This window comes from Ylistrum balloti, unplaced genomic scaffold, assembly GCF_031769215.1.
Source record: "Ylistrum balloti isolate Yb309-2 unplaced genomic scaffold, AGI_CSIRO_Ybal_v1 Utg369884, whole genome shotgun sequence".
NCBI classification, from domain to species: Eukaryota; Metazoa; Mollusca; class Bivalvia; order Pectinida; family Pectinidae; genus Ylistrum; species Ylistrum balloti.
The window spans coordinates 488,080-505,662 of NW_026782020.1; the positions used below are offsets into that span (position 1 = coordinate 488,080).

At 35.1% G+C, this 17,583-nt stretch overlaps 1 protein-coding gene across 2 annotated transcripts; it reads left to right on the forward strand.

Moving 5' to 3' along the window:
• The first annotated feature begins 324 nt into the window (after window positions 1–324).
• LOC132546343 (alpha-1,3-mannosyl-glycoprotein 2-beta-N-acetylglucosaminyltransferase-like) lies at window positions 325–14,931 on the forward strand. Of its 2 annotated transcripts, none has more exons than XM_060210054.1 (12): window positions 325–386; window positions 3,082–3,423; window positions 4,380–4,488; window positions 5,030–5,225; window positions 7,393–7,507; window positions 8,647–8,785; window positions 9,156–9,290; window positions 9,747–9,837; window positions 10,114–10,218; window positions 10,962–11,052; window positions 11,426–11,596; window positions 13,816–14,931. In XM_060210054.1, the coding sequence occupies exons 2-12, from the start codon at window positions 3,328–3,330 to the stop codon at window positions 13,927–13,929; spliced, it is 1,362 nt and encodes a 453-aa protein (XP_060066037.1). In that variant the 5' UTR covers window positions 325–386; window positions 3,082–3,327; the 3' UTR covers window positions 13,930–14,931. The 2 variants fall into 2 exon arrangements, with proteins under 2 accessions (XP_060066037.1, XP_060066039.1); XM_060210056.1 differs by having other exon boundaries at window positions 4,380–4,467.
• Window positions 14,932–17,583: the final 2,652 nt, after the last annotated feature.

Sequence of the window (17,583 nt, forward strand, 5' to 3'; positions counted from 1 at the left end):
GTTTTTTTGAGTGGTGAAGCAGCCTTAAAATAATTACATAATAATGTATTGACACAAAGTTAGTGGTGCCTAAAAATCAGTCTCCAGGGAAAGTAAACATTCACGTAGCTTCTTGAAAACGTGACAGTTATTCACAACAATTGGAATAATTTGAAGTGTACAATTACAAAAAAGGGTCGTTCGAAATACTGATTTGGTTTAGTGATGTGCCAAGTCTTGACGGTGTCTGTCGGTGGAAAAACGCCCTTGTCGCAATTGTGTGTACTAAATCTCGCTGCATGGACGAGATTTGCCAGCATCACAGTTATGGTGGACGTCGTCTAGACCGGGGACGGATGTAGACAAATTTCATGGATATATATTCTTAATACAGACAACTCATCGACGTAAGTTATTGCTTCTTAATATTTGTGTAAGGAACTTAATGTCTTTGTTGCGCCACAGTCAATTCATTTTTTCAAGGGAGCAATATATGATTACAATAATATTTCCCCTCTGGAGACATGTCAACATGATCGTGTTTCGTCACGCGCCGGCTTGTAGTTGACCAGTGCTTTGCCGGTCTTCATCTAATCTTGATATAGACATAAGCTGCAGCTCTTTAACATATATCATAAACTTCGCAAATCTGATACATTGAACGAGCATGTTCTATCACTGAGTCTGCCCAATAACGATAGAACCATACGCGAGAATTCCCAGATGGAACTTCCTCAGCGTAATTATCAAATGTTCAACTTTCACAGAATTTAAATCCAGGATAACACAAAATACCTTTGCAAACATCTACACACACAGCTTCATTTTTATCACTTTTGATGAAAGAACTATTTTTTCTTTTAATTTTAAATTCACATTTTTAACAAGCATGCACCACCATACATCCTCTACATACCCACACCAGAATGATCAGGAGATATTGAAAAAGATGTCTGTACACAAGCTCACATTTTCTACACTCAGCCATGAATGATATGTAAAATTATGGTAAAGTCAATGATACACTGGTATTCAATATACAGGAATGTAAAATGGAAAACTTACTTAGTTTGGACATAGTTTGTAAGTGTTACGTGTCAAAACAATATCGATAATTTCTAATTCCCACCTTAATCATACTGAATTTCTCAATTTTGGCCATTTGTTGTATGAAAGCATACTCTGGAAATTTTACATGGTCTCAAAGGTGGTAACAGATCGGGTTATGTAAGTACACAAGAAGAGCAAACAAAGAACCTCAGAAATTAAAATTATAAACTGTGATGTAGAATTAGCGGACGTTTTGCAATGTATAGACGAGGATAGGTAATTTTAGGGTGGAATTTGAGCAGTAAGCAGCATTATGATTTGCAATAAAATTTTGATACTTTTTAATTCATAAGTGTACAATATTGAAACACAAAAAAAAAGAAGTTGAAGTTTCATGCAGTTCTTTGCAAAATGAAATTGAATCAATCCATAGGTGCACAGAATTACCTTACAGCATCATATACAAGGCTGTTCAGAATTCTGATGCTGCAGTGCTTGTATAGTTAACTTTCCTCTCTTTTACATCACAAAAAATAAATGAATAAAAAAGAATGAAAAAAATTTTGTTTGGTCAATGTTGCATAGTTACATACGTAAGTATGATTCTTCATTTGGCTTAGTTAGTTGAGTGATATTCCATGAAACCACTTCCAGCTGATCACGTCCCTAAAATATTGAAATGTCCTAATTTATGGTATGGCAAAATCTCTGTTCTGTATTTCATTCATACAGTCAAGAACTGACAATTAATTGAATGTTTCAAATGTCACAATTGAGCTGTCACCATTTTTTATTAAGTAAAGTATGTGCAAATTAATTGTACAACTACATGTGCTACCAGAGTTAATTGAGATACATAAACAGATATTGATTTATCAATGTTAGATATAGAGTATCGTATACAAAGTTTGTAAAATACTCAGGAGCAAATTTTTAAGATTTGTTCATTATCTGTATTAACAATAATTTGTCTGAATTCTCGTCAATATAAACATTCTGATCCCCAGTCATAGTCATCTAGACATGTCCTTGTGTTTAGAAGGAAGACAATTAAAATGTATGGGCCTTTCAATAGGTTGTTATTTTCTTAATTGAACTACCAATGATTGTGCCACGCTATTTCGTCAGTAGCTTTAATGCACCAATGAAAAGGGCTGTCAGGTTCGTGCTATTAAATGACCTTGAACCATGGTAAGAAAATCATGTAATTGATTCAGAATTACAAGAGTCTCATTGAATGGCATACTGTGCACTTAAATTATATTGTAACATTCTTCGATGAAATGCGATTGAGTTCCTACAAAATGCTTGACCCATATTACTGCTTACATATATAACTCTCAGAAACAATATTCTTTTCTCAGAATCTGTATACTGTAAGAATACATAGCCCACCTAATTCGAGTGAAACCGGTCGAAAAGATGAATGAACGTACTACCAACTTATCCTGAGCTTGTTGTGGTTGATACTTGCGTTGTAAGAGTTACAGTATCAAGCTTTTCACCTGTCAGTTAATTTAATATGTATAACAGTTGTAATGTTACAACTGTGATGCTATACTTGGAATCGTTTATCACTGTTACAGATTTAATATGTGATAAATTCTGATATACATTGCCATTGGACATATACGTCCAGGAGGTGTGCCGTAATTAGCATGTATCATTTTAATTTGTAAATTCATTCCACTTTCAAGAAAAATGTTCTACATTTTTGGTGTTTAACTATATACCATCATATCTGTAGCTGGCTTTTGCCATTAGGTGAAGGCTACCAGTTCAGCCTATAAAGCTATAACTTATTGCCATTTCATTGCACTGCTTTTTACCCAAGTGTACATAACATTATACCACAGCTGGAAGGTTCTGTGGAAATTACTGCCAGCTGCTACACTTAACCTCTGTACAAATAGGCTTCACACTGGTCATTTATAAAGGTGACAGTGTAACATACAAAAATGTATTAGTTGACAAAATTTGACACTGTAACTAATCAGAACTTCTATTCTTAAACATTACCAAGCAGAAGATCTGGGTTTTTTTCACTTTCAGGTTTGGATATACTTGAAATATCCAACAGATTTCTGTAAGATACACCTCAGAAAGACACATATGGTATCACTCAAGATGTGAAGTATGGGTTCAAAACAGACAACTGGATCTTACATGGTTGAACCAAAGTTACTGTTGATGTGATATCCTAATAATTGTCATGCATGGATGAATGTATCGACAAAAATCTACTAGGAGAGCCCGCATTTCATCTACATCCCCACTTTTGTCTACGTTACTGTGACAATGAGGAGGAAACATCTTGTGGTTGTTGTGGTGACCATCTTCCTGTGCTGGAACATAATGATGTATTATCTACTGGTGTCTAAAAACCCAGGAAAGGTTGGTGCTGTTTTAAAATAATTGTCTCACAATACTGAAAATGAAGAAAAGTTGGCACTGTTGTAAAACAGTTACCTCATGTTTGGTCTTCACATCTGTCGCCATGTGCAGTCTGCCGTCTGTAAACTTTTCCTTTAAAACACTACTGCTGCTTAAAACCTTGGTTGGGGAATCCTTTCTTAAATTTAGAAAGTTGATTCAACCTTTAGGGACTTGGGTTTGGGTTCCCTAAAAGGAAGTTAGACAATAATTTTCTTCAAAATGCTACTCTTCATTAATACTTGAATGAAATTCATTCAAATTTATCTATAACATCAGTAAGGGTTGGCAAATAATTCTTAAATTCAGAAAGTTTATTCAACCCCTAGGAAAATTAGACAATAATTTTGTTTTAAAATGCTATGCTTCCTTAGGACTTGAGAAGATTTAACATGATGTAGTATGAAAAGTAATTGTGATTGAAGAATCATTTCTTAAATTCATAAAGATGATTCCACCCCTAGTAATTTGGGGTTGGGGGTCCAAATGGGGAAGTTAGACAATATTTTACTCCAAAACACTATCCTTTCTTAATGCCTGGGTAGATTTCAACCACATTTGGTCTGAAACATTATCAGGGAGTGGCAGTGATATCAAACATGCATGCAGTGATCCTGAAATTGTCCTGACCAAATTTCACGTTTTCACTTTGGTCCCAAATCCAACATAAATAACAAAAACAAATAGTCTGAACTACTCAAGTTTCATTCACACCAATGGGAAAAATATTTTAAGTTTAATTTGTTAAGGAAAAGAAAGAAATGATTTGTTGTTGTTTTTTTTACAGCTTGGTCAAAACTTCAACATAGTAACCACAGTAGTCATTGGCTGCCCCAGATTTTCTGTGAAAGCATGCTGTGTTTCTCTTTGTTCATGTAGATGTTATAAGAATTATAATTGGTGAATTTTTGTTGCAGTCCATCTTAGTTGAGGAGAAGTTGACGTGGCTTGAGGCAGACATTAAACATGAGCTCAGGGAAAATACAGCTTTACTAGAGCAGCTACGTAAGTTACGAGAGGATGCAGGTGAGCACTGTCTAAGGAGATAGTGAATGTTGGGTTAGATAGGTCAGTCTAAGGCTAAAGGTTGTGTTATGTGAGAAGAATACTTACTGGTGTGGGCTGTGGGACCCATGGTGAGTACAAAGGTGTGGGATGTGGGACCCATGGTGAGTACAAAGGTGTGGGCTGTGGGATCCATGGTGAGTACAAAGGTGTGGGCTGTGGGACCCATGGTGAGTACAAAGGTGTGGGCTGTGGGACCCATGGTGAGTACAAAGGTGTGGGCTGTGGGACCCGTGATGAGTGCAAAGATGTGGGATGTGAGACCGGTGGTGAGTACAAAGGTGTGGGATGTGGGACCGGTGGTGAGTGCAAAGGCATGTGGGATAATTGGATATGAAAAGGAAAGGACTCTCTCATTTTATCACGTATATACACATACCATTAATTATTATTACATTATGTAGTGACATGATTTTAAGGAAGACTGTATAATAAACACCACAAAGAAAAACTGATCCAAGGTGGAATAAATTGTATGAATCATTATGTATTTGTACTGTAGAGAGACAAGCCCGTCGGAAGACGGAAGCACCCATTGGGAGACAAGCACAACCAGAGATAGAAGCACCCAATCAGAAGATAGAGGCACCCATAAGGATGAACCAACAACCTGTTGATGCAAACTTTGTTATCCTGCCAATACTCATGATAGCATGTGATCGTGTGTCGGTCAGTCGTAGTCTGGACCAGCTTCTCAAGTAAGTCACAATAATTGATGGCAGATGTATTCTATTAATATCATCATCAGATGGTGGGCTATTCAGTTGCCCTACATCCAAGGTCCATCGTCAGTCAGTCTGTAAACAATATTTGTTATCGCTATTTGTTGAGAAGTGCTGGACAGATCTATCACAAATTTCATTGTAGGTTCCCCTTGGTCCCTAGTTGTGCCAATTGGATTTTGGGATTGATCAGAGAGAAAAGTAGTTGACAGGTGGCCATCTTGGATTTTTTCAGTGTAGTTTGTTTTTGCTATTTCTTGAAAAGTACTTGAAGGATCTCTCTCAAATTTCATGTGTAGATTTTCCTTTGTCCCGTGTTGTGCAGACAGGCAGCCATCATAGTTTTGACTGTGAAAGATTGTCATTGATATTTCCTGAGAAGTGCTGCCTAGATGTATTTCAAATTTCATATATAGGTCTATCTTGATCCCTAGTTGTATCAGTTTAAGTATGGGACTGATCCTTAAAGCAGATTGGCCGACAGGCAGCCATCTTGGATTTTTACCTAGTTAAGATTGTTATCCCTTTTTCTTTAGAAGTATGAAATGGATCTCTCTTCATACATCTGTTTCCTTTGTCCCTAGTTGTGCCTGTTTGATTTTGGGACTGATCAGAAAAAACAAAATGGCTTCCAGGCAGCCATTTTGAATTTGGCAGGTAAAGATTATTATTACTATTTCTTCGATGTAGTGTTCAAATTCCTTATCATTAAGAGAAAAAACAGAGGAGAGAAAAAGAAGGGAAAGATTCATTTTTAAAAAATCTCTCTGGGATCTCTTGTTGTCTCTCACACAGCTACTCATGAAGATTTCCTTTTGCTGACATCAGAGACAAATCAATCCAAAGATGTGTATCTGTGTTACAAGGCCAGACCCTCTTCATGATGGATCAGTCGATATAACGTTGGCTTACATGACAGCAATTAGAAATTTGAGATGTGTAGTTTGATGTTCCCAACACTTGGTTGTTTGTTTATCATGAAAGCTGAGAAATGTACTGGTCTGCTTTCATGGTTGTGTCCTCAGTGACCCCTAATTGCTCTGGATGACCTCTGACTGACCTCATGTATGTTGTGTAATGAGGTAACCATTAGTTACTACAGGGAGATCCAGCCTCAAAATGACACAGGTTGTTTAGGGGCGACAAATTAGGCCCAGCCAACAAACACCTGAGGTTAAGTACCTCGATAAGGTTGTTCAGGGGCGACAAATTAAACCCAGCCAAAAAACACCTGAGGTTAAGTACCTCGATCAGGTTGTTTAGGGGCGACAAATTAAACCCAGCCAAAAAACACCTGAGATTAAGTACCTCGATCAGGTTGTCTAGGGGCGACAAATTAGACCCAGCTAACAAACACCTGAGGTTAAGTACCTCGATCAGGTTGTCTAGGGGCGACAAATTAAACCCAGCTAACAAACACCTGAGATTAAGTACCTCGATTATGACATGGAAACACTTGAGATCTGTTGACGATGATAACACAAATTCTACCACAGTTAAGCCTGGCCAGGATGGTTCTATCTGACTCCAGGGATCTTTCCTTTGTCAGAACATTGATCAGTTGAGATCCTGACCCTATTACTGTTAGTCTTGGTTTAGTTTTCAATCCAAATTGATGTGTTGATGATAGGATGTAATAGATTATCGAACTATTTAATTTTTCATAACCTAATCAGTAATTTACAATTTTCTTGTGTTTTAGTAAAAATCAAAATCCCTATTATGCAGCATACAGATGCCAATTGCCAATAATATTCATTTTTATGCAAATTTTGGTCAAAAGTAAAAAAAAAATCACTTCAACAAACAATGCATTCACTTTCTATGATACTGATTACACAGTCAACTAATCAAATACCTATTTGAAAAAACAAATTAAATTTTAACTGATCGTAATTTTTGTAATGTAACTTATTTCCCATCACTAATTGAAACATATCTTTATTGTCCCTTCAGAAATGTTGTTTGTACAAATCACGTCCATAGAGACAAATATGCGGATTTCATAAGATATAAATAGAAAGAAACAGAGGGGGAGTTACTAATTCAGAAAATATCAGCAACGTGTACTGGTATATACATAATAGTGTGTTGTTTAAATCCTAATAGGGAGTTGAAATACTAGAGGACTTTTTCTCCCTAGGTACCGGACGTCACCAGAGCGTTTTCCTATTATCGTAAGTCAAGACTGTGGACACCAGACAACTTCTGATGTCATACAGAAGTATGTTGTCTCTGACAACATCATACACATCAAGGTAAGAACAGCGACATCTGACATTAAAGGTAGGTCGTGTAAAATCCTTTGGACTTGTTGGTGGTGTTTAGTCAACAAGATCTTCTGTTTCCCTGCATTAAAAATAGAAGTTTCATTTTTAAGCTTGACACCTGGCTCCAATTGCTCAAAGGTAGGTTAGAATTAAGCCGTGGCCAGTGAAAAATTTCACTTGTTGCTGAAAAAACACTGGCATTCAGTGCAAATTGATACTCCAAAATATCAATCTGATATGTATTAACAAACCTACAGCTGTGAAGTAAGGAAGAATCTCCTCATTTCTGTATGATTTATATCTAAAAATTTTCACGAGTAGTAGTAGTCAATCACAACAGGCGGAGAGGTCAGGTTCATCAATTTATTCGTCAACCAGTTTCACCCTAACTCTGGCTTCATCAGGACAAAGTGACAAAGTGACAAAGTGATAAAGTGACAAAGTGACAAAGTGATAAAGTGACAAAGTGACAAAGTGATAAAGTGACAAAGTGATAAAGAAATTTTAACACCTAAAATACAAATAAAAGGAAGTCCGAGTTAGGGCAAATCCGATCGACAAATTAATTGATGAACCGACTTTTCTGCCTGTTGTGATTGACTACTACTACTCTTTTGATACTCAATCATCCTTCAATCACCCTGCATACTTACAGGTATCCAGACAGAGAGGCAAAGAAACCCATTATCTACCATTTCTAGCTTACCCAGTTTTGGCTCTATCTTATAAAAATGTTCACTTACTATTGTTTAACTCTAACCAGCCTTAGAGCAACCCCTGGAAATAACTTTTATAAGGTTGTGGTATTCTTGTTTTGATAATATCTATCCTAGATTAGAAATGTTTCACTCTCAGCAATATTTTATCATTTATTTTTGGCCTACAATTTGATATTAATGGTGATTTTAAATCAATATTAAGTTTGTTTATATTTTACAATACTTTTTTACAAGGTTGGTAAATATGGTGTTAGGTTATATGATCTATACAACACATTCTACAAGACCTTTTTATCTCAAAGTTATTCTTTAAAGACTTTCTATAAATAAACTGTTGATTTGAATTATTTTTTTTTGTGTTGATGATTAAAAACCAAATCTGATGATTTTATCACGCCACTGTTACAGCAACCAGACCTGAGTAATATAGAGCTACCATGGCCGAAAAAGAAATTCAGTGGTTATTACAAGATTGCCCGCCATTATAAATGGGCCCTAAACCAGATCTTCCATCACTTCAACTACTCGGCTGTTATTATAGTGGAAGGTGAGTGATTCTGTACCCAGTCACATAAAAGATAAAGTTGTTTTTTTTTCAATAATTTATTTTACAGTTGTTCTAAAACCTGAACAGGAAAAGGATGTATTTTCCACGGGAGTCATAACAAGGAGGTATTGTTTTTTGCTAATACTTCGTTTTTCAGTTAGTTTGTATTATGATTATTACATTAGAATTTTAAGTTGTGAAAAAATCGTATTTCGTGTTTTTATTGGTTGCTTTCCAATGGTAGAATTATGATGTGGCTCGCCTGTTTTTGGCACCAAATTTTCCTGATGTCTGGATCATATAACTCAGAGTTTGATTGTTACTGTAGAATTGTGTACCAACGTAATCTGGAACCTTTCACTCTTAACAGACGATCTGGATGTTTCCCCCGATTTCTTTGAGTATTTTGCTGCTACTTATCCTGTTCTAACCTCTGACCCCTCACTGTGGTGTGTGTCTGCGTGGAATGACAACGGTAAAGGAGGCATGGTGTCAGATGATGCAGGTAAGTCTGTTTTTGAAAAATGTTGCGGTATGGAATATATTCAGCATTTGAATTAGATTTATTGAAGGTCGTATGTGATGTGTTTATTTCGCAAATATTACAAAAAATCTTATGTTTATCACGCTTTATGACATGTTTTCAGGGAAAGAAGAAAGAAAAATTAAATCTTTGTGAAATAACGAAGAAAACAGTAGCATGATATTTGCCTATGTAACGTTATTGAGTTATGCTTGAAAACCGTGTCTTTTGGAATGGACATCTACCTAAAGTGCTACTGTGATATTAAATTAAATTTTAATGAGGAAATAATCCAAAGTAGGATCACCAGGACTAGAAGAATCTCATTCTGATGTGGTTTGATATTAAATTAAATTTTAATGAGGAAATAATCCAAAGTAGGATCACCAGGACTAGAAGAATCTCATTCTGATGTGGTTTATTGTTTTTATCTGACAGAGCTTCTGTACAGGTCTGACTTTTTTCCTGGACTTGGCTGGATGATGGAAAGGAAACTATGGCTGGAAATCGGACCAAAGTGGCCAGTTACGTAAGTTGATTGGCTAAGGAACTCGTCACTCTACGAGACTTGATTACTGAAGTGTTTGGGATTGAGAACAGCAGTATTTTACAAATCAAGTTGATCCATGTTTATTTAAACTCAAGTTACAGGAATGCTCCCAGTTAGTACAACAGATCTCTTTGTCCCTAACATATCCTTCCATAATCTCCATTATTTAACCTTTTCATAATCAAAAAGTTAGTTCTTCTATACTTAGCATGCTTCATTATGTCACAATAAAAAACATTCATGTGATTATGACAGGTTCTGGGATGACTGGATGCGCCATCAGGACCAAAGGAAGGACAGAGTTTGTATACGACCTGAGATTTGTAGAACAAGTACATTTGGAAAGAAGGGAGTTAGCAAGTAGGTCATGTATATCATTACTGAGATCACAAAGTAGAGCATACGTATCATTACTGAGGTCAGCCAGAAGGTTATACAATAAGTAGGTCATATTTATCACTACATATATCACAAAATGTGTCAAGCTTTTTAGGTCACCTGAGACAAAGTCAATATTACTTATCTCAGGTGACTGTCAAGACCGCTAGACCTCTTGTTATAAAATATGGTCAAAAAGTAGGGCAATGGTTAGTTTTGAAAGAGATGAAAATCATGAAAAAGAATGGATATGTATTGAGCAATTCTTCATTATACAAATGTACTCAGTGAGTACTTTAAACATACAGATTTTAGTGGGAAAGTTTTGTTCATCACACTGAGGATTGCTTATATTGATTGTATCATCTATATATTGTTGATATAAAAAGCAATGATTACTGAGATATCAATGTGCTAATATAGATTTAATAACACTCAATGATATAAGTTTGCAGTTTCAAATTTGTTGGCGTAAATGACCTTGAAAACATTTCATAGATCAAGTTCTTTGATTTTGGTCAGTATTCAGTATAACTGGTTTTGTATGTGTTTAAAAATGTTAATAAAACTCTCCTCAAGAAAAACTTGACTAAGAAAAAAGAAACTTTTCCATGAGTTAATATGCTGTTGTGATGAATATATGCATTACCTACAGATCTGCGAGGTCTGTTATTTGTATAGAGTATTCACCCATACAATTAACATATTGGTATTTATCTTTACAGGGGATTATTTTATGAAAAACATTTAAAATACATCAAGTTGAATGATCAATTTGTAGAATTTACCAAGAAAGACCTATCCTATTTAAAAAAGGTGAGTTCAATTTTCTTCTATGTTTATAAGTAAGGACACAAGTATATTGACGTAATGGTATTGTAGTTGTAAGTTCTGTTGTCCACACAACATTTTTACCTCTGTATGTCATTTTTCTCTGACCCTGATAATGATGTGTGCATTCACTCTGACCCTGGTCTGTTTAAAGGTTAAAGGTAGAGAGGACTGTGACTTGTCCAGCTATGACCTCTATGTATCACAGGTGAACTTTGACCCCTGGTGAACTTTGACCTCTTTGTTTATGTTTTACAGGTGAACTATGACTCCTGGTTAACTGTGACCTTTATTTATATATCACTAAGGAGAACTATGACCTTTGTTGAACTATAGCCTCTATGTTTTTGCTTTGCAGGAGAATTATGACCCTTGGTTCAAACGTCTGGTGTATGACACACCAGAGGTGACGGTTGCTGAAGTGATGTCTGGAAGTAAAAAACACCTCAAGGCACTACGTGTTACATACACAACAAAGGAGCAGTACAAATCTCTAGCCAAGAGGCTCGGCATTATGGACGACTTCAAGGTCAGTTGGGAATCCTATCACTACCATGGTACAGAAAGTGGACAGTGACAGCCTGGTCAATTGTAATTTGATTTCATTTGAAATCTAGTCAATAAAATGTTGTTTTAGCATCTGAGAAATTTAGTTTAACTACTACAGAAAGTGGACAGTGAAATACCTAGTTATAACTTATTGTTAAACTGGGGATGAAAGAGAAGTTTTTAGGTCACCTGAGCCGAAGGCTCATGGTGACCTATTGCCATCATGAGTTGTCTGTCGTCGTGCGTCGTTAACTTTTCACATATTCAACATCTTCTCAAGAACCACTGAATGGATTTTGACCAAACTTGACACAAAGCACTTATTGAAAGCCGCTTCAAGTTTGTGAAGAAAAAGGGCGTGGCCCCAATAGGGGCCGCAGGAGGAGAAAAAAGGGGGTAAAATTAGGTAAATCTTTAAAAATCTTCTTCTCATGAACCAACAGTCAGATTAAATTTATATCTGATATTTAGGGTCCTTATGGCAAGGTCTACAAAGTTTGCGAATGAAGAAAAATCGGGTCAAAAATGGCCCCACTAGGGGGTGCTCAAAAGGGTCAAAAATTTAACTTTGATCGATTTCAACCAAATTTGGTAGACAGCATCCCTTAGTGAAGGACATATGAAATTAAGTTGAAAAAAGTGATAATGTCCCCTTTGGGGGCCCATAAGGGGTGTAAAATGGGCCATATGTAAAAACCTTCTTTAAATGACTTCTTCTCAGGAACGAGTGGATGGATTTCAACCAAACTTGGCACAAAGTATCCCTATAGTAAGATGCATCAAGTTTGGGAAAGAAAAGGGTGTGGCTCCAATAGGGGCTACAGGAGGGGGCAAAAAGGGATAAAATTAGGTAAATCTTTAAAGAAAAACTTCTTCTTATGAACCAAGGATCAGATTTTCCTAAAATTCAAAATTCCTGATTACTAGAGCAAGGTCTACAAAGTTTGCGAATTAGAAAAAAACTGGGTCATAAACAGGCCCTCTATGGGCTTTTAAAAGGGGTCAAAATTCAAAGTTGACGAAGATCAACCAAATTTAGTATATAGGGTCCCCTAGTGAAGAACATGTAACGTTGAGTTGAAAAAAAGTGTCTGAGGGGTTCTGGGGCCTCATGGCTGGCAAAAAGGGGTCAGTTAGATTTTTTTAGTGAAAATGGGTTCTAATGGCATTGACCATGTTTTTGGGTTACAACCACACTAAGCACAAAGCATCCGTGTAATAAGAAACATTTAGTTTGTGGGGAAAAAAGTAATGGCTGCAATAGGGGCCCCAGGTAGGGGTATAAAGGAGTAAAATTAGGTAAAGTTAGCTTCTTTAAGTTTACAATAGATAAAGGTGTGGCCTCAATCGGGGCATATTTAAGGGGCAGAAAGGGGTAGAATTTGTTAAATCTTAGCAAATCTTGTTGTCTTGAACCAAAAGTGTAACTTCATATAGATGATCTTTAGGGAAAGGACTGCAAAGTTTGTGAGAATAAAAATAACTGGTCCAAAATTACCCCTTCTGATATTGGTTACATATTAATCTTTGATAAAGACATGTTGTGTGTTTATGACAACTATATAGGCGAGAAAAAATGTGTAGCCAGATCTTTCATCAAACCCGGATCTTATTACTCGCTGAACCTTCTATGTTCTGAACTACATGTATAATATGGTTCAATACCTGTGGTAACACTACATTTCTCAGCCTTGATACATATATATTCCTGTCTCAGAAGTACCACAAGATGTTTTCACATTGTTTTATGTGAGATTTTTTAGTTGGATGCCTTATTGTATTAGGCAAGGAAAAGATTGTGGATAGACTTGAAATTGATCTGATTTTTTGTATACTTTAGCTGTACATGTATCTACTAAACTATTTCAACTTGTAAATGAAAACATGATTTGCTTTATATAAATGTGCAACCCTGGCCTCTGTTTGGCTAAGACATTTTGGACTTCCTCTCAAGAACCACTGGGTAGATCATGTTCAATCTTGGTACAGATGTTTTACACACGGTCCTGCACAAGTGTTGTTACATTTTTGCAACATTTTAAAATCCCCAGATTATTGACATATATTGCTGAGGTGACGGTTAAGGCCCCTTGGGCCTCTTGTTTAAAGATATATAATTTGTAAATTTACAGTGTGAGAAATTCGATTTTTCTGATTGAGTTTTTAATTAATAACCTCTTTACATGTGTTATGTTACAGGCAGGTGTTCCTCGTGTGGCCTACCGTGGAGTAAACAGCTTTATTTACAGTGGACAGAGAATATACCTAGCTCCCACTGCAGACTGGTCTCAGTATGACCTCACCTGGACGTGACCTTGACCTTTTCATATAGGTGGTTTGGGATCATATTAACTGTCCTTGTTAGATCTGAGAAGGATGGAAATCAAGACCTGTTTGAGTCATCACTTCTCTGTGTATAGAGATATATACATGTCCTCCTGACAGTGTGACAAACAGTCAGCATTGTTTTAGTGATCAAGCTGTCAGGGAGTATATAACACTTCACCATTATCAACGAGGGCAACATTTTTAAGTCTAACCTTTAGTAGGTGACTTGACCAAGAAAACAAGCATAACACTCAGTTTATTGACAATGGTCATGGATTTGATCAGACATAAGATAAATGACAGTATTTTTGTCAAGGGATATTGCTATCACAATGAAAAAAACTTTGGATGCCAGTGTTATTTACAATGATAATGGACTTGACTTGACATCAGAAACAAAATTATTGTCAATATTTCTGTCAAAGATAAAAGATTTTACTGGGGAAATCAAATTTACATCACTAATACTAATTATAAATGACTTCCAAAAAGGGAACCATTTCACATTTGATACTGTAGACAATAAGTCATTACCTGCTAATAAGACCACAATTCTATTGTTGTTTATCAAAAGAACTAGAAACTAAAATGATTTGCTACTTTGGCCAGGGCAAGTTAAAGTAAATAATTTGTTTAGTTAGATGATGCCTTGACAACGGAGATCAATCTTGAATGACTACTATTGTTATGTAATTAGATATCAGGGGAGATAATCTATTCCCCAAAATCTATACTTCATCATTGTTCAATATCATAAGAAATTACTTACAGTGAAAGTTGAAATTTGTTTAGTTTTGATGATGATGGCTTTTAAAATGGCGATCAATCAGGAGTTACTACATTTTGTTGTGGTCAGATCTTAGTATCAAGGGGAGATCATTCTTCCTCCAGAAAATATTCCACCATTATAAAATATCAAGGGGAGATAATGGCTTAATATTTAGATATATCATACATGAATAAATTTATCAATAATTTGATTGTAAATTGTAGGATTTTTTATTATTAGCTCCAAATATGTATCTTGAGAACATCAGGTAATAATTGAGCTGTTGTCATCGTGTAGTTATCTCCCCTTGCGAAATAATCTCTGCATGAATATTGGCAAATGTTGTAGATAAGTAAGTGTTGGTTACTTCCCCTGACAACTCAGTGGATTATCTCCCCTTGATGGAAGTTAGTATACTATCATGCAATGATTATACCACCGACTATCAATTTGTATATTATGATATAAGGCAATGATACTTGTTAAGAATGCAATGCAGGCATTCCTGTCAAAGGTTCAAAACTGGAAATTTCAAATTTTAAAGTCTTTCACAAACTGGAAATGGTCACTTATGTTATTTAAATTCATATTACAACGGTTAAAAATCATTTAAGGAAAAAACAATAGATTCTTATTTTCTAAAAATCTCCATTTTAAGACTAAAATTTCACACTGAAGATTGTCTACATAAAATGTGACAAAAATAAATGGGAGACTCCAGTCCAAAATAGTTTGACAGGTATGTGCAGGAAATCTCATTTTATATGTGTTAAAATTTTTATATGTGTTTTGCACAACTGTTATTGTTTGAAGTTTAATGTATTAAGTATTGTTGATGATAATGTTTGTTGTTTATATAATTAATGTATCACAAAAACAGGAAGAAAATTAAAATGTCTTCCAGGTTATTAGGGTGATCTGTAGTACATTGAAGTTTCACTACAACCATATATTTATACCTTGCTATTGATATATGCCTATACAGGGCCAGAAGGAGCTGTAGATCTCACCCCCGCCATATATCTTACCCCTGCCATCTACCTTCCTTTCAATATATACATACACAGTGCCAGAAGAAGCCATAGATTTTTCCCCTGCCATATATCTATACTTTCCTTTTAAAATATACATACACAGGGCCAAATGGAGCTGTAGATTTAACCTCTGCCATTAACTCACCTTTGCCATCTACACACACCTTCCTTTTGATATATACATACACAGAGCCAGACATCCCCTGCCATATATCTCAACCTTCATTTTAATATATACATACACAGGGCCAGAAGTAGCCGTAGATTTATCTCCAGCCATTTATCTCACCCCTGCCATATATAACCCTTCCTTTTAATATATACATACCCAGGGCCAGAAGTAGCTGTAGATTTCTCTCCAGCCATTTATCTCACCCCTGCCATATATCACCCTTCCTTTTAACATATACATACCCAGGGCCAGAAGTAGCTAGTGTTGTTTCTCCTATATATTCCTTGTGTATTATAGCATAGTCATCATTCCACGTAACAAATCGGTATTCCTTTATTTACATGAAATCCAAAGCTTCAAGAGTTAGATATTATTTTTTCCTAACAGAACACATCAATATATTCCTTTTTTTCTTGTAAATTTTGATAGCAAATAGTCATCATTCCAATTAACAAAGAGAGGTTTAAAACATCTTTATTTACTTGATTAAAAATGAAATCCAAAGCTTCAAGAGTTAGATATTATTTTTTCAATATGTGACATGAACACACATTTATTCTTTTGATTTTTATTCTATTGTAAATTTTGACTTGTATCAAAGTATTTTTTCTTTTTTTAAAAAACTGTAAACAAACTGTTCAAATATTTTGTCAAAATGAAATTAAACAAAAGAGAGGAGTTGGTACTATCAACAGGTCATGTGATAGTTGTCTTGATTAAAACATAACAAAATATCTATATTGTACATACTGATTGTCATTATTTATACTTCATTTTTTCAATATGTGACACGAACTTTGTGTACATTTATTTACCATACTAAGTCCAACTTGTTAATCTTTTAATTGATTTCTTATTAACTGAAATAAAAACAGAAAATCAAATGCATTTTTTTAAAAATCAGTTTTTAATGTACTCTGAAATTTAGATAATGTTAAAATATCTAGTATATGTGTGTATTTGTTTTTAAGTAATTTCAACAATAACAGTGATGTTTAATTCTGTGTTTGGTTTCATTTGTGCTTGTTTCCTGATTTTGATGTGACCACCCTAGTATTTTCTGAAATTTTGAAATGTATTTTATAACTGTTTCGGTATAGTCTATTTATGTATACTTGATATTTATTTCATTTTTTGGCGTATTATAAATCATGTGGTAAGAATATTGCTGTACTACATGTGTGTTTATTCAGAATCGTGATGTTTATTTGAAAGAGTAAATGAATGAATGAATGAATGAATGAAATTCATAAAAGCGAATGGAATGATTGATTTGTTGTATGGTGTATGGTTGATTAATTATCTATGCCAAGAATACGATTTAACAAATGTATTGTTTTATACTATTGACCTTATAATAAACAATACACAATTGATGACCACCAATCGTATCATCAATACAAAGTGCTGTTGTAGTTTAGTAATATGTCAATGATGGTACTAGTCCATGGTGTATGTACATGAATAAATCTGATCCTGTTTGTCAGGCATGACTGATTACATAAATCAAGAGCGTGATGATATTCACATTAAGGGATAAATGGTAGAATCATATCTAGGTCATGGATGAATGGTTTTAAGGCATGTATGAATTTTGTGTATAAAATGTATGTATAGAGCATGCACTGAGAGAAGAAGATAGGAAACATGTATGGAAGTCTATT